The following is an 18,188-nucleotide window of genomic DNA, read 5'->3' on the forward strand; positions in this document are numbered from 1 at the left end:
GATTCATGAATCGATTCGCGCTATTCACATCATCCCATGTGAATAGAGTGAATGGTTCCGAATCGATTCCAGGGCTCATGACATGAAATCGAACGATTTGAATGCATGCGAATGGATTCATGAATCGATTCAAGTGTGTAATCGAACGCACTCACTGCATGCAGCCAATTCATATCACGCTTAGTCACCACCACCACCACACCAAGGTCGTTGACGCTGCAAATTCTTTTGAAAAGAAATGAAATCTCCAAATTTTCGCCCTTGGGGCATTAGCTACCAAAAAGAATGAAGTGAATAAAATTTGATCTAAAACTAATACGAGAAACATTAATATGCTAAAAGTAACAGCAGTGAAGGCGTGATTACAAGGCAAGAAGTGGTATGCGCAAGTGCGGAGTGAGGAGGGGCAAGTGAGAAAGCTGCATGTATGTGAAAAAGGAATGAAGTTCACAATAAGTGCGCAGCAATTCATCTCCTTCGACTATCATTGTAGAACAGTACTCAATGCTATTGAGGTACCGAAGTAAAATGTAATATCATATCTCTTACCATACCATACCAGTTCTCTGACCCATGCTTTCATGGGCCGATCTTGGAGAAGCACTTCGTTGAACTTGTGCAATGTTGTGTCATCATTTGGGAAATCCAACACAACTTTCGTGGGGTTCTCCGGCGTGCGATACCCCAGTAATACGTCCTCGTCAAAAAAGACGAAATACTCGAAGCGCTTGAGTCATGACCAGACCGGTAACACACCGACGGTGCAATTCTGGCGCCAGAATTAGAGAAATTCCGCCCTCTCTTCAGAATTGACGGTTTCGACGGAATTGGATAAAATCAATTCTGACGGAATTTGTCACTTTTTGTGTAATCAAACTGTGCATCAACAATAACTAATTCTAGAATTGACCTAAATGCGTGTAATCGAAAGCGCCCAATGAGAATAAAAACAAAGACGAAAAAAGAAGCAACCATGATTGGATTGTAAAACGTGGCCAGAGGCAGAAATGAAATATGTTTTACATGGGTTCCTCATAATCCATCCGTGGCTTAGAGATCGCACTACCCAGCCGGGTGCCTGCTGTCTCAGCTACTTCATAGGTTGGCTCAGCTGAAATCCTATTGGCTGGACGAAGACTTTGTTGTACCAAGGGTGCCGACTGGCTCTGCTGTGCAAAGCCATACGCACTGTTGTCGGTCAGCACAGGTGAAGTGGCTGGCGATACTTGCTGACTGGGTCTTGAGACGGTGTGTTCATCGTACGGGCTTGATTGTGACCGCATGGGAACCCACGCCGCTGATAATGAATGATTAGGCGTCGAGTCCTTTCCGTTGACCGGCAGATGTGCAGGACGGTGGATCATCGAACGTTTAGCCAGCACGATGCTGACAATCACTAGGATGATGGCGATCATGAACACGGCACCAGCTGCTGCCAGTGCGGCTGTTCCTGTAGTTCCAAGGGAACCTGCTGCTAATACAGCAGAAGAAAACACGACAATAAGGTTGTACGAGAGAGCTTGGAAGCTCAGAGCCCTATGCTATGGTTTTTTGCCTTGATGAATTAGACAAAAAAAGCATAGGGATGTTATAAATTTTCTTATAAATTTCTCCTATATTTTCAGGACATAACCTGGGATTCGAACCTGCACTATTGCCCTGCATGCATCCTCCAATACACTTTGCAAACAGACTAATTCTTCCAAGTTGCTTCACGTTGTGATCTTGCAGTTGAAAGCCCTATTATTATTATTATTATTATTATTATTATTATTATATTGTGGCCCGCCGTCTTTGATGGTACGGTACGGTACGGGACAGGTACGGTCGAGGGTAATATGACACCGTCTACCGCCTTGATGACCTAGGCAAAAAATAGCATAGGGATGGTATACCTTTTAATACTCCTATTTTTTTTTAAGGCATATCCTGGGATTTGAACCGGCACTATCGCCCTACATGCATTCCCCGATACACTTCGCATTCATACTCATTCTTCCAAGTTGCTTCACGTTATGATCTTCCGTTTGAAAGCCCTATTTGAATATTGTGGCCAGCTGTTTGCGGCCAGCTGTCTTTGATTGTACGGCAGGGTTCGGGACAGATACGGGATAGCGCCAGGCGTGACACAAACAAACAAACGAGAGAGCTTGGAAGCTCAGGGCCCTACGCTATGCTTTTTTGCCTTGATGACCTAGACAAAAAAAAGCATAGGGATGTTATAAATTCTTAAAAGTTTCTACTTTTTGTTTTCAGACATAACCTGGGATTCGAACCCGCACTATCGCCCTGCATGCATCCCCCGATACACTTCGTATACATACTAATTCTTCCAAGTTGCTTCACGTTATGATCTTGTATTTGAAAGCCCTATTTGAATATGCATTGTGGCCAGCCGTCTTTGATTGTACGGTACGGTACGGGATAGGTCCGGGACTGGTACGGGACAGGTACGGTCGAGGGTAATACGATACCGTCTACCGCATTGATGACGGGAAAAAAAGAAAAGGGATGTTAAATTATTTTAATTCTCCTATTTTTTCAGGCATTACCTGGGATTTGAACCGGCACTATCGCCCTACATGCATTCCCCCATACACTTCGCATTCATATTCATTCTTCCAAGTTGCTTCACGTTATGATCTTGCATTTGAAAGCCCTATTTGAATATTGCGGCCAGCTGTATGTGGCCAACTGTGTTTGATGGTACGGTACGATACGGGACAGATACGGGATAGCGCCAGGCGTGACACAAACACACAAACACCAAATTAAAGCTGTGTGAACCCTGGCTAGCGCCAGACGTTACTGAAGTAACGTCTTCTGCATAGCTACGGGAATAAACAGCAAATTAAAGCTGTGTGGAGTGGACTCTGGCTAGCGCCAGACGTTACTGAAGTAACGTCTTCTGCATAGCTACGGGAATAAAATGGAATAAGGTATCTTTCTGCTGTCATGACCACACAAGAATGAAGTCATGAAAGTTGTCTAAAATCGATTTTCATGTCACATTCATCAGTGGAATGTTAGGTGACTGAAGAATATCCGTGCTGAACACAGCGTTCTTGTGTGGCGATGACAGCATAATTTGTTCTCTTTATTGCTTTTTTAAAATTGATGTTTCCGCGTCGATTATTTTCAATGTGTCTTTCAGTGTCAGTTGCATCACCATGCAAGAAGCACATGAAATCAATCCACTTTTAGCATTACAACCGGGAGATACAGTGTGGCCAAAAGTTGTTCCATACTCGGTTAAGTTGGAAGTGTCATAATCATGGTAATTGTATAAGTTTTGGAAGCAGGCGTTTCCAGTACACCATTTGCCCATTGTGCCAAAGATGATTTCAGAACAAAACCTACTGGTACTATCCCTCAATTGTTTATTGTTTTTGATTTTCAGCAACTTCTTTTTTTCTTTGCTCATCGCTGCTCTACCTCACACACACACACACACACACACACACGCACACGCACACGCACACGCACACACACACACACACACACACACGCGCGCGTGCGCGCAATCATACGTGCACGCATGCACACACACACACACACAGATTACATGCAAACACGCCCATGCGCAAACACATACACACACGAGTGCACGCAAACACACACACACACACACACACACACACACACTACTACTACTACAACTACTTTAGCATGACTGCCCCATAGGGCCACGCCACTCCATGAGCCAGAGTCAGGATAAGAGAGTCAATGCCGGTGAACCCCATGCCGGTTGACATCTCGTGGAAGCCGAAAACGTTTGTTGCAGAGCTGGCACTCATATTCCAAGATTTCTCTGTTTACAAGTAGGGCGACTACCACGGCTGCATTTTTGCCGCTTGAACACACACACACACACACACACACACACACACACACACACACACACACACACACACACACACACACACACACACACACACACACACACACACACACACACACACACACACACACTGTACTGTACTGTATTGACAGCTGCCCTAACGGGTCACGCCGCCCTCCACCCAAGCATGGGTATGATGAGGGGCAGTGGCAACAAAAACACAAACAGCAAGCAGAGAGAGATAGCAGGAGAAAGACAGCGATAGTAGTACATCTGGTGTGCGACGTATAGAAAAGAGAGATGACAAGAGATACGCACAAAAAGGAAACAATAATTATTTGAACCTGTATTATTTCAGTTCCGAAACAATCAACCAGGTGATGGAGTGTGGGCACCCGAAGTCCCACCTGGACTCCACTGGAAGAAAATTCCACGCAGGGATATCAGCGATAGGCCAAGCGTTGAAAAACAGCCATGAGGACACATCGTCTAGAAGTCCACCGCGCTCGAACTGAAATTGCAGGATCAAACAATTTCCCATGCGTCGTCAGGCAGCGTAACTCTTCTCCCTTCATCACCATCCATCTCCAACAACCGTCTCCACTCACAGCTCATGCCTCTGTCACCACTGTACTCCGAGCTTCGCAGTTTGAAACCATTCGGGGGTCAGCTACACCACCGCGAATGGAGAGACGAGGACGACACCGGTCGTGACAGAAAAGACACTGCCCTGGCGACCGCGTCGCGGAACCCTTGCCCCAGCAAATTCAGAAACACGCCAGGGGCGACTCTGGTGGACCCAGAGCCACCCCGTGGCCTAAGACTAGTAAGAGGAAAGACTGAAAACTCAGATAAAACGGAGCTACAAAAAGTGCAACCGTCCCCTTTAAGCACAGTTACACACACACACACACACACACACACACGCGCACACACACACCATTGGACCATTGGACGCCCATCGCCAGAGGCGATGATAGCGATGCTACAGCAGAAGCCATAGCAACTTGTGCTGGGATTGCACCATTCAACAGCTTGCAAGGCTGAATAATTGACCACCACTATTCAGCCTGGTCTACACCACACAGCTATGAAGTGGCTTTTTTCTGGCCAGTGAATCCCTACTTTTTGGTCTTTTTATTTATTTTTCCCGCACACACATCACACCACATACTCCGGCATGCACACACACACACACACACACACATACATACACACACGTGCATACACACACAGATAGACCATAATGTCCCCCAAGGAGCAACCGGCCCTGAGAACCGTTTGGCAGTATGCTAGGGAGGACTCGGGGCAGATGCGCACACATCTTAGCCGCACTGACTGGCCAACCAATTGATCAAATGACCCTGACGCTGCGTGTGAAGCCCTGACAGGAATTGTGCGTGATGCAATGTCACAGTTCATTCCTTGCAAGGCATTTGTTGGACACCTGCCTGCCAACAAGCTGTGCACCTAAAGCAACAAGCCTGGACAGTTTGGCGACAAGACCCTGATAGCTTTCAAGACAAAGAAACTTTCCTGGCATCTGTCACACATTGTGTGCATGTTCTGTAACATGCCCTATATCAATGCAAGGAGCGAGCTTCTAGAAACCTTGAGTTGCTGGTGTTACCCGCCAAATGATTTTCCTGCTCTGGTCGACAGATCTGGAAACGAGCACACCACTGCGAGAGAGAAAGCCGAGTGCTTTGCCCAGTACTTTGCCACAAAGTGCAGCCTCGGCTTCAACGGTTTCTCTGCCTCTGATCAGCTCCCTTCTATGCAGCTTGATGCCTCGACACATCAGATCACAGCCATCTACTTTCGCCCAGCCAATGTCCATCATCAACTAGCTGGGCGGAATCCGCACAAGGCCACTGGCCCCTATGATGTATCGTCTAGAGTCCTGAAGGAATGCCACAGGGAGCTGACAGAGCCTGCTTGTCCCTTGTTCTCTTGATGCTTCAGAGCAGGGGTCCAGACTGCTTCTGGAAACTAGCCCATGTGTCCTCCATAAACAAGAAGTCCTCCAAGTGAATTGTTTCGAAGTATCGACCTGTGTCTCGTCTCAGCATCCTGTCGAAAGTAATGGAGAGTATAGTCAACTCCCAACTTGTCAACTTCTTAGAACGCCACCGTCTGCCGAATACTGATCAGTACAGTTTTCGTCGTGGCACCGGAGCCGCCAGACCTCCTTACTGTCCTACAGTATGAGTGGGCCAATGCCATGGCGCAAGGTGGAGTTATGCAAGCAGTGGCTGTGGACATGGCGGGGGACTTTTGACAGAGTATCTCATACTGGCATACTTTACAAGTCCCACCAGCTGGGAATAGGGGGTTCTCTGCTCAAATGGCTTACGCGCTACCTGATATGTTGTTCCATTAAAGGGGCGTCGGAAGGTATTTTAGTGTGGTACGGTCAGCCATCTGAAGTACTTCGAAGTACAATTTACTCGTAGGGGAGGGATGGCTGAGCCGAAAATTTTGGGAAAATAGAGCCCAAAATCAGTGCATTTTATTGATTAACAGGGTACTTGGGGCAAATAGTGGTACGGTCAATACCGTAGTGACCGTACCGTGTCCGACACCCCTGCATTAAAGCTGTTGTTCATGGCCAGAGGTCATCGGTGCACCCTGTTCAGTCCGTCGTCCACAAGGTAGTACCCTTGGTCTTACATTGTTACTCGTGTATGTGAACGACATTTCAAGCTGCTTGTTGCATGGTCCAAACGTTTGCAGATGAAACCACTTTGTACTCCCTCCTTGACCAAGCCTTGAATGCCTCACTACAACGGCGCCTAGATCAGCTTCATGCCTGGGGCAAGAGATGGAGGATAGGCCTTATGCATGTTGTACAGATGCACAAAATCCCGAAGAATCTCGTACAATCCCGTAGACCCAGTTGGGTGTTGATTTTGCAGGACCCTATTGTGTTTACTCCTATTTCCACTATGAAATGGGCCCTGAAGGTATATGATACAAAAACGTTTTCTGGCAGAGATCCAGCTAGTCGTTAGTTCAATCCCAAAGTGAAGAAGCTGGAAAAGCGATTGTTTGCCCTGAATTATGAGGCTGAATGGGTCTGCATGCATAGCACACAATGAACACCGAACCGGGTATGTACACACCTACGACCCTAGTACAGAACTTCGAACATCTGTACAACGTGCATAAGGACTATTGCGTTTGAGCCTTCGAAATTGCAAACCATTACTCTACCGCACCAGCAGAACGATACCGTGACTCCACAGCTGTCATTCGGCGGAACTTCTCACCCGCAAGATGAATCTTTCAAGGTGCTCGGAGTGACGTTTGATTCCAAACTTAGCTACAGACTCCACCTTCGCAAATTGCATCACGTGCTAAGCAGCAGCTGGGCCTCCTCTGCCAAGCAGGCAAGGTGACTGTCTACAAAGGATTCATCCGGCCAATGCTTGAATATGCCTCACTTGCGTGGATGGGATCAGCTCCCTCACATCGGATGTTGCTGGATGACGGGCCCTTAATGTCATTGGCCCTGGCACCATACTTCCCAACCTCACTGTTCGGCGAAATGTCTCCGCTCTCAGCCTGTTGTACAAACTCATGTGTGGCCATGGTCTGCCTCAAGTAGCAGCCATGTGTTCCCCGCCGGCGATGCCGCCACGTCATCGCCGCACACGAGCAGCCCAAGCACATCACTATCCCCACCAGTTTGAGATGAACTGTCTTGCGACGAGCTCTTGACTACCTTCTGCGCTCTTTCCCATACTGCAACGTGCCAGTGTGGAATCGATTGCCAAAGTCAGTTCTGGACAAGCAGCTAGCTCTGAAACACCTGCAGAACTTCAAGATTGCTGCATACTGTCACCTGCAACAGAGTGACTGGTGCTCTGCTCATGACTGGTGCTAGCCATGTACACGTATCAAACCGGCCTGCCATCAGTGGATCCAAATAATTACCGTAAAGACGCGGATAAAAGCCGGGCTTATAAGGAAATAAGCCGCTTTCTGCATCAGGCTTCAATGCAAACCAGGCTTGTATGCAAACCATGCTTATATGCACCACTGATATTTTTGCCAGGCTTGTATGCACATCGGCCGATCCGGGCTTGCATAGAAGCCAGGCTTCTACGCGCGACACGCGTAGATCTACCACTGACAACCGGTATGGCGGCAGTTTTACTATGCACTGTACATAGCGCATGCACGCTTGACCTACCCGATCCGCGCTTGCATAGAAGCCAGGCTTCTACGCGCGACAGGCTTATATGCATTGACTCGTTTGATTTTCAGGCTTCTATCCGCAATGTGCTTGTATGCAAACCCGGCTTTTATCCGCGACTTTACGGTATGTTGAGCCTCTTCTACAATTATCATTATAGTTATATGCGGCGTTAATTTTAAGCCTCCAGAACTCTTTCTCTCTATATATACGTATATCTCTCCACATCTTTCTCTCTTTCTTTTTCTCTTTCGTCCTCTCTTTCTCTCCCTCTCCCCCCCCCCTCTCTCTCTCTCTCTCTCTCTCTCTTCCTCCCTCCCTTTGCCGTGGTCCCCAGAGTACCAAACCCTCAGTACACTGTGTAAGGTAATATTGACCATGCAGGACCAAGGCCCAAACATGTAGATAACGCAGGAAGACACAACGTATTATATCTATGTTTTCGTAGATGTGGACGATTTTTGCATCCAAGGGAGAGCTAAGTTGGAGATTTTCAATTATCTTATAACGAGTTGAAGCGTCGATAATTTATGTTGTATCGAGGGTAGCCCAGGTAAGTACGAATTATGGCCTGTTTAACCTTCAGCTGCAAGTCCTGTTACAACATAAGACTAGTAAGACTCGTTATAAAACAACTTTTTCAATGGCCCAGAGATTATCTACAAACAAGTGAGGACATGTATAGCAAACCTCTGTCCATGTCCCCGTTTCAACCCATACACAATTGACCCTTTATAGAGAACTAAGTCTTGCAGGGCTGCATGTAAACCTAGCGCACTCATACTGTCATGGGGCACATGTTAGTCATGACTTGCTGCCTGTATAGTGCAAGTGCATTTCTGTTATAACATACTTTGGTTATAAAGAACTAATTCCCCTGCACAATGGTGTTTGTTGTATCAGGAGTGTTTGTTGTATCAGGAGTCGGCTGTACATGTACCGTAAAGTCCGCTGCAAACTGCCACCCCATTTTTGCAACATCTCCTGGCCTCTACGCGCTGACCACAATTCACTGTCACCGCTCTCGTACGAAAGTGCATCCCACACTGTAGCGCAAAGAGCGGTTTGCTACGGTAAGCTATGCCCATTTTCCTGGTTTCAAACTCTCTTTGGGCACTAGCTATGAGCTAACTCTCAGTGATGATCATGATGTTGGGTTTTCTTTCGCCAATGCAAACGGGAGTTTCTTACGAATAGCTTACAAGGTAGCGAAGAACATACACATAGCATGGCAGGGACCAAGGATACACGTGTGATGGTGTTTCAAGCCATCATTAGATATCTTTAGCTGACAAAACGCTAGCGTAAACCAAATCTTTACAGCACTGTACTTCGGATCGTTCAAGCTGACTTTTCACTTAGCACAATGTATGCTATAATTCAAACGATGTAGTCATAACAACCATGACGATATGATTTTTTGTGGAAACAAGGGTGGGAAGTTTAAAATTTCAAACCAGGGATTATTTTGCTGTCGTTCCGAATGAATACCTTGGCGAGGTCTTTTTTCACCCGGGAATGGCAAATCCACGGCGAAAACGAGTTTTCGCTGTGCCCAGGTCCTTGGAAACCTTTTCCTATGCGCAACAGCGACGACTGTTAGGTTACTCCAGCTCCAGCACGTCTAGGAGAGGCCGATGAATTTTCTTCCTCAGGAGTGCCGTGGAACTGGTCTTTTCTTTCCCAAAATGGGACAAGAGGGTGAAAGGCACAAAGCAGAGGACGCAGACTTTGTCAACTGAAAGGATAAAAGGCACAAGAGGAAGCAATCTCGACTCTGGTCTCGATCTACACGTGTCTTTGATCTCCCGCCAGTTACAGAACAATGAGACTTTAACATTATTTGCAGAAATACCATAATGTCGACCCCTTATTTTGAGCTCTATAACGTTTTTCCATTACCCGATACCGTCTTTCGTCACGGATGGGAGTGAGTACGGTAAAAGTTAGCGTTATCGTACTTTGCTAAGGATCTCTATTTCCCAATCGCAAAACACACAAAGGCATGTTTTTTTTCTCGAGTACTTCAGAGTTTTCAAAATGTTCAGCAGCTTCTTTGTAGCTGTAGCTTCTATGACATTCTCCCTATTCTCCTTGCAACTGCAATACTGCAACAGTTCAAGTTGTAGAGTGATGCTTCGTCAGAACAATCTTGTATTCGGTGAATCACTATTGCATTCATCGTGGCACTGCAGACATGTCATGATTTGAAAACCAGATACATGTAGACTCTACGGCATTACCACATGGAGAACGAACTGATACAAAGACGACTCGTTTATCGAATGGAAGGAAATCTCCACAGAAGTTTTTCTTTGATGCAAGATAATGACAATTGCTTTAGCAGAGCCTACTGGTAAGACATACTTCTAGTAGAAAGTTTGTATGTTAGGCAATACAGTGGTTCTCGTGTGCATTCAACCTTCAGGACGATTTTCTACAACTGTATTTAAATGAAAAAGAGGAAAATAGTATCGCCCTGCTGGGGTGGGCGTTTGCTGCGAAGTGAGCTTTTGCAGCGGACTTAATAGTATATAAGCGTGTCATGCTAACTTCTTTTAAAACGCATCTAGAACCAATCCAATTCATAGTGAAATTGCGTTCCAGGAAGGTGCTTGATTTTTTTGCACACTCGTGTTCACTTCCCCCGAATTTATGTTGTCCACTGGTCACTAGCTGTCCGGACCTGTGATTTGCAAAGGTTGGCAGGGACGTGAGAGAGACAGCCCAGAAACCTGCTTTATTTAACTAGCCTGTTCTCTGTCTCTGAACACGTCCGACATACATGCATGTGTTGTACGCGGTCATGGTGTCGCGCGATCGATCGCGCAAACACGGAGAGTGCTGATATACTTTCTCCTCACTTGACAACTTTTTAAAGTAGGCAAGCGTTTTCCGTTTTCGGTCACGATACAGTCAGTCGTTCATTTTGGCAGTTTCGATCCGGATAATCCAGGAAGCTGGAGTTATGAGGGATTTCCTTTAAAAGGACCATGGACTCGTTGCAGAAAGTTATGGGGAGATTTTTGGGAAGCGCAAAGCCACAATGCAGTAAGGAAAGTTTTGCTGGTCACGGAATTTATTCAACTAAGTGAACAAGCTGGTGAAAGGTCACTGTTGAGGGACGTGCGCAGGGCGTACAAATAAGGCATAATAGTACATGCTTCTGGGACAACGCGCAAACTCTCTCCACCTCAATGTCTTGGAAGTAGTGAGCGTGGATGACCATCAATGCTGACAGTCTCTGCTCCGTCTGCGTACATCGTAAGTATGTGTGGAGGTGACACAATGGAGAAGCGGATCGCTCGTATGACACACAACTGAGAGGTAACACAGAAAAAGCAGCATTGAGGTGGAGAGAGTTTGGGCGTGGTTCCGGAAGAAACACCCGTACCGGTTGGGTGTTGGCAGCCTGTTGCAGTGAGCCTGTTTAAGGAACTGTCATGCTGTGTTTTTGTGCAATCATGCCCTAGTCCATATTCCTCTCTGTGCTGTGCTGCATTGTATGTTGCCATTTTTCGCATTCCTTGAACATGCATATCTGATAATCACAAGTCAGGCATTAGCTATATCATGAAGAACTGACCACTATACAGCCCCACAATTTCAAGGCCCAGCCAGTAATTGCGTAAGCACCCATGTTAACATGAAGTATGCTCGGGCGGTTATGGATTTCTTCTGCACATTCCAGAACTGTCTAGACATTAAACATGCATAGGGCTGTGCTGGTTGAACTGACCACTTGAATTGGTGATTTTCTTACCTGAACCCTCACTCATGCCGGAGGTGGATGTGGTGATTGGTGCGGTGGTTGTGGCGGTGATTGGTGCGGTGGTTGGTGCGGTGGTTGGTGCAGTGGTAACGCTCCGAGCGGTTGTGGGTGCGGTGGTTGGTGCAGGGGGCGTCGGTGCAGGTGTGATCAGGGGTCCAAAGAGTCGTACTCCTTCGTCATTGGAGATGCAGATGTATGAGCCGAGGGTATCAATGCAAGTTTCCGATAGACTGCAGATTCCGACATGGGATGTGCATTCATTGATGTTCAGGCAACTCCCACCAGCCCCTATATGCAGTGGAATTGGTGAATAGCAAACAGCCATAAAGTGCGTCGTCAGGAGAGGGTGATTTTGAAACACTCCACCACCGCACACTGCGCTTTTGGTCCCCGTACATTCACAGCAACACATCTATTCATTCCTTTACATGGGCGTCAGACACAGTACGGTCACTAGGGTATAGACCGTACCATTGTTTGCCCCAGTTACCCATAGAAACAATATATTACACTGATTTGGGCTCTAAATTGGCAACATTTTCGTCTCAGCCATCCCTCCCCCAAAGTAAATTATACAGTCGTCCCTCTCTAATCCGGCACTTGTTTATCCGGAACCCTTGCCAACTGGTGCACTTTCTGACGAAACCGATTTTTTTCGTTCAATTCCTACATCTTAATCCGGCACTTGAATTCCGCCTTCGGCAGTGACTTTTTGAAACGAATCGCTCAAACTGCACGTAGTTTGATTTCCTAATCCGGCAGTCGTAAATCGCGTACCGTACAGGTGCACTCCTTGCCAGGCCAGGCTAGGCCAGTCTGGTAAATGTTGTCCAGGAGACAACGGCAGTCAACCATACTTTCTTATTTTAGCAAGGAGTATGTCCTGCCAATTCAAGTTCAGGTGTGTTTGTGTGCGCGTGTGTGTGCAAGAGTACATGTGAACATGTTCTCTGTTTTACTTTATCACTTTATCACTGTGTATATTCCTGGAGAACAATTGAGAATATAAAGCCGTGCACCAAATACTTGGGTCGACACGGAAAAACCCTGCGTTTTGACGTACATATGATACATGCATGCAATTGGGTAGGGCTGGGTCAGAGGGCAGGATTTCTTAATCCAGCACTCTCGTTAATCCAGCAGAAAACGCTGTAGCAAAAGGTGCCGCATTAGAGAGGGACGACTGTACTTCAGTTGTGTGACCGTACCACCATTAAATATCTTCCGTCGCCCCTGCTTTATCTACTATTCATTCGTTATCTACCCCCAGTGATGAGTTCTCTTAAGTAACGCAGCCTTTTTTGGCCTTCTGATCTGCTTCAGCTGGTACCTTAATTTTTTTAGCTGGCCACGCTTCTGGCTTGTGGTGTACGCTGCAACTCATGTCATCCGAAGCTTTACAATGCCCCCCCCCTTCCCCCCCCCCCCCGTTAGGCATTCAAACAGCACCAATCATCTCCTTGTTCTCCGGCGGCCCGCTCTGCTGCACTACTTCGATCAAATCGGTCACATCTCATTTGTACAGATGGTCTCTGTCTGACATTGCATGAATAATCGTATTCTGAAGCCATCCCTTGCTCCAGGACTGCAGCAAAAGTGTGCTCTGCTCATTTTCTTGTATAGATGCTGATTTCAGCATCTATGCTTCTTCCAGCACCGTAATTTAGCCTTCCTTTCCATGCCCATGTCACAGTCCTTGCATGTGGTCGTTGCCTTTGGTCATTGAAACGACTAAAACCTTATTGAAGATTGTTATAGTTATGTAGAAAGGCAGATGAATACATACTTTCATCTACAGGAAACCTATCGGCCGACCCCAGGGTTTGATATTGGGATATCCAAATCTTCCCAACAACATACTTATAGGCAGGATAAAGATTCACCTCGAACTTACGCAATTTCGCTCGATGTTACGCCCTAAATCCCCAAGCAAAAAACAATGGTAATTTTTGCTTTGCAGGCGAAATGGGATAGTCTGAGATCATGTTTGAGAAACGGAGGTAACCAGGTCAATTGCGCACTCACTGATCAGAACGAGATAATCACGGTTGCAAGTAATGACAACTGATTTAGGCTTGCTGGTTGACAAGTATTGATGCTTCCTGGCACGGTCGAAGCTTCCTGACCTGCTTTGTGTTTTCAGTAGGATTGTTAAACTGGGGGCTAAGCTGATATTTGGACTTATATGACGCCTACAGCACATGTTTATACCAATGCCTGCATGGCAAAGTGACATTGCCCTGAGTATGGAGCATAAAGCAGCATCTGTTCTACCGTTTTCCTTCATACGGCAAGTTTCAGCTGTCCAAGTTGATGGGTGCCAGCGGTAAAGTATTCGGCTCATATTCAAGCTTTCATTTCAAAGCAGGTGTGACATAACCAGTTTTGATCTTAGTCCATCCACTATAGATCAATCAAACCGGGAAGTCCCCTAATGCATTCTGAGTTTTTCCTACAAAGAACACACATTCTTACCTTGAGCTGCATAACCCGTGTTGCATTCACATACATAGGAGCCGACTGTGTCATTACAGTGCATGTTTGCTGCGCACGAAAATGCTCCACTTTTGCATTCATCCACATTCTCACACATGGTTGATATCGTCCCCGGGCACGACTGATTGGCGGCTAGCGCATTGGCCTGGAAGCCGGTGATGCACTCGCAAGAATATGATCCGATTGTGTTGCGGCACGTAGAGTGTGGCGGGCAAGTGATGGGACTGCCACTCACTGGATTACATTCGTTAATATCCACACAAGATCCACTATTACCTGAAGAGGAAAAGTGACAATGGGAGAAAGGCAACACATTTCCTCAGTAGTCAAAAATTAAACACAGGACTTTGGAGTCACTTATCATTAGGGGTGAAACAATCATGCCGTCATTCACCATCCACACAGTATAGTGGTACTCGGTACTTACAAACAGCTGCAAACTGGCCTTTTTAAGCAGTGGAAAAGCTTTTGAACCACCAGCTACTGCCAAACAGGCACCGGCAACTTCAATCATGATATCTATGATGGAGAACTCTTATTCCGAGTGGTCTGGCTTTCTGGGACTATATTACCCTCCATGGCATTTTGCCCCAAAAAAGAAGTGATGGAGGCACACCTGTAATGCTATCGATAACCTGAAAAGAATTTCTAACCTTACAACCGACAACTCAATGGTTTCCAGATAAACAACCTTGTTTCAATGATTTTTTCACCGGTAACTAACAAACATGAATTTTTAGCTTCCAGTAAATACACGTTCAGCCGGTAATAAGGAACCTTCACTTTCAGAAGTGTGCACTACTATCATCAAATCTCTTTTCCGCCATAAGGGCAGGTTGTTACTGGATGAGAGGGTGAGAAAAAACAGTGTGGTTCTCTTCAATTGCAATAACGGGCCTTAAACAGAAGTTCGGATGATTTAAAATGGTTTCTTAGTGGGTCAGTCTCCTTAATGGAATTTCAGTCAACTTTGCATACTTGGTCCGCCAAGTTAAAATTGGCGCTTATCCTTTCACTTGATTTTTCGATGGTCTGGCGCACAGAAGGGCTACAAGATCGAAGTGGTTGTGCAGCCGCCACAGTCTCCAAATCTCACCACCAACGATCTCGTATTCTTTGCCGGCTTGCAGAAGGACACCGAGCTCGTGGCGAAGGAAAATGTAAAAGATCTGGTAGGTGCGGTGGCCTTCGCCTGGGAACACTACCTGAAAAATGATGGCAGTGTGGCGTTGCCTTTTTGCTTCGTACAAAGGCATTATTGCGACAAGCAACACATACAGCCACCACACCGGCTGTTTTGCAGCTCACTCCGCTTCTGAGCGGCGAGGTGACAGTCACGACAGCTCACTGGCTGTGACCACGATTCTCGACGCGGAGAAGCGGAACGAGCAACACGTGCAGCAGCTGTCAGCTGGAAGAATTGTTTTGACCTATTACTCCAGCGACGATATCGGTAAGGAGGACATGTAACTTGGTTGCATTTTCGGCTGTGTTGCTTGCAGACATGTAAATTATCATAGTGTTTTCTGCTCGTGCCATGCTTCAAATCATTGTATTTTCTTCTTTAGACAAGAGTGAAGGTAAGCGCCAATTGTAACTGGGCGGACCTAGTATATCGACACAAGGTGGAGCATCAGAAAACCGTGCTTATTCGTGCAGTGCCCTTACACCCGACGTTTCATTATATGCATACAGGTAGATGGGACTTTGCTCTGGGCATGGAAATTCTGTCTTTTTCCCGGATTGTCGTTATTATCTGCAGTCGTAATACCGGAATTGACCGTACCTGAATTTGAGGAGGAACACATATAGAGCGAGATTATTGCACAACAAAAGGCAGAGCCACCTTCATATCTACTGCAATAATCTTATACCTTGTCGACCGGTCTGATCTCATGATGCCGCAATTTCTGCACAAGGGATTGCCATTCCACATTTACATACACATCATACAAAGACTTCCTACCTGTGAGCCCGAGTGCGCATCGGCATGCATATGATCCGTCTGTGTCCACGCATGCCTGATTTGCTGAGCAGTTCGCCAGACCCTTCAGTGCACACTCATCTAGATTTCTGCACAGATTTCCGAAGCCTGGATTGTGTAAGGTTGTGCAACATGAAAAACAAACACAGGCAACATTATGTTGTATACTTCAACTAGAGTAATTAAAAAAGATGGCTGTTATCCCTTCACCGTCTGTACGTACAAATTTGGACCGCTCGCGGTCGCTGACTTCTAGGCGCACAGCACTGGACTGGTTCACTGCAGAGAGCTGGGATTTCCCCTACCAATTTCCAAGATGTATGCGCCGAGGGCGCCAACACAATTAATTAGGGCTGAAACGATCATTCAATAACTCCTAACGATCAACCAATATCACTATCACTAACGATCGATATATTGGTTTTATCGACGCTTGTCGGCTCTATCGAACACCAGTTTATGAAGAAATTCTATGATGACTTTGCTACGTTAGAAAGTTGTGGTACCGCACTGTTGACATCTGTAGATGATCTGTAGATCATCATCTGTAGATGATCTGTAGATCTGTGACAATGATCACAGCTCACAGGTAAAGACAAAAAATTGCACAGTGGAAGCATAGTGATGGTGAGGCTTTCTGGCTGGTTTTATCAACATTCATGGTGTTTCTAGAGCGAAGAATCTTGTCATCACCCTCTGGCAACTGCTCGAATCTCCGACTTCTCCCACAAATGAACCGAAAAAGGCAACGTCTTCTTCGCCGATCTCTTTCAAAGCCACACATTAATTTTACAGCGCTTGAAAGCACATGATTGCACTCGTATTCACTATCATATGGAGTGCAAGGGCTAGAATACTGTCACTGATATGCATGCATACAAATTGTTAGCACTCATTTGAACGTAGAAAGGAAAAGGACATATGGAAAAGAGTTAAGAGTGACTCTCCACCACTGTAACTAGATACTATATACAGTCAGAAAGTGCAACAACTAGGCACAAAACTGACAGAGTACTGAGACATTCGACGAAGCTAGGTGTCAGGACGTCGCCTCTCTCAGTACTCTGTCAGTTTTGTGCCTAGTTGTTGCACTTTCTGACTGTATATAGTATCTAGTTACAGTGGTGGAGAGTCACTCTTAACTCGTTTCCATATGTCCTTTTCCTTTCTACTTTTATTATTGGCTCAATACCCGAGTTTCAAACTCATTTGAACGCTAACGATTATCGATTGCACTCTTTTAACGATCGATATGCGAGTTATCGGTATAATTGTTTCGGCCCTAAAATTAATATTTTGTGTTATGCAATAATTATAATGAATCGCGACTTGAAAAATGCACTTTGGGAAAAGTGTGTACCCTGCGACTTTTGGTATTGCCTGGAGATGTTTTCGACTTTTGCTTGAGCTGGCCTCGCGACTGTCTTCCCTGCTGTGCAAACCATGGACGCGGAGTAAGCTCTTTTGCTTCGGGAGACCCTTCCTGTTGACCCTGTCGCCGCCTTATCCAGCAAATATGAGTTTGTGGAGCTAGACGATCCTGGTGAAAAAAACATTTTCTGACAACGACAGCGACGATGACAATAGTCATGGTGAGTGAAGGCAGGGCCAGTGAGAGTGGCATGGATGTCACAGACGATGACAGTGTCGCTGGGATAAGTGCAACTAATAACGGAAGGATGATGTGGCAGAGGACGTGACTGAGGGAGAGGACGCGGCCGTGGAATAGGCCGTGGTCACGGCGGAGGTCGTGGTGAACAGGTACTAGGTGAAGCCAGCAGTGCAACATGCACCAGTTCTTGAAAATCGTTAGCCCGTGTGCTTACGACAGACGCCAGTAAAAGGGTTTAAAAGCATGAACTTGACTTCAAGGATATGCAGCAGTCCACCTAAA

The 18,188-nt window shown here is 46.2% G+C and overlaps 1 protein-coding gene across 2 annotated transcripts in view; it reads right to left on the reverse strand.

Moving 5' to 3' along the window:
• Positions 1 to 210: 210 nt before the first annotated feature.
• LOC135828159 (fibrillin-1-like) overlaps positions 211 to 18,188 on the reverse strand; it is a 67,328-nt gene continuing 49,350 nt past the window's right edge. Inside the window, exons 14-17 of one of the 2 annotated variants that reach the window (XM_065340605.1) lie at positions 16,277 to 16,402; positions 14,290 to 14,586; positions 11,806 to 12,102; positions 211 to 1,474 (exon numbers count right to left, since the gene is read on the reverse strand). In XM_065340605.1, the coding sequence (XP_065196677.1) occupies positions 1,020 to 1,474; positions 11,806 to 12,102; positions 14,290 to 14,586; positions 16,277 to 16,402 (1,175 nt within the window). In that variant the 3' untranslated portion in view covers positions 211 to 1,019. The remainder of the gene's footprint in view (positions 1,475 to 11,805; positions 12,103 to 14,289; positions 14,587 to 16,276; positions 16,403 to 18,188) is intronic. The other variant, XM_065340606.1, reaches the window with a different exon arrangement.

This window comes from Sycon ciliatum, chromosome 12, assembly GCF_964019385.1.
Source record: "Sycon ciliatum chromosome 12, ocSycCili1.1, whole genome shotgun sequence".
Classification (NCBI taxonomy): domain Eukaryota; kingdom Metazoa; phylum Porifera; class Calcarea; order Leucosolenida; family Sycettidae; genus Sycon; species Sycon ciliatum.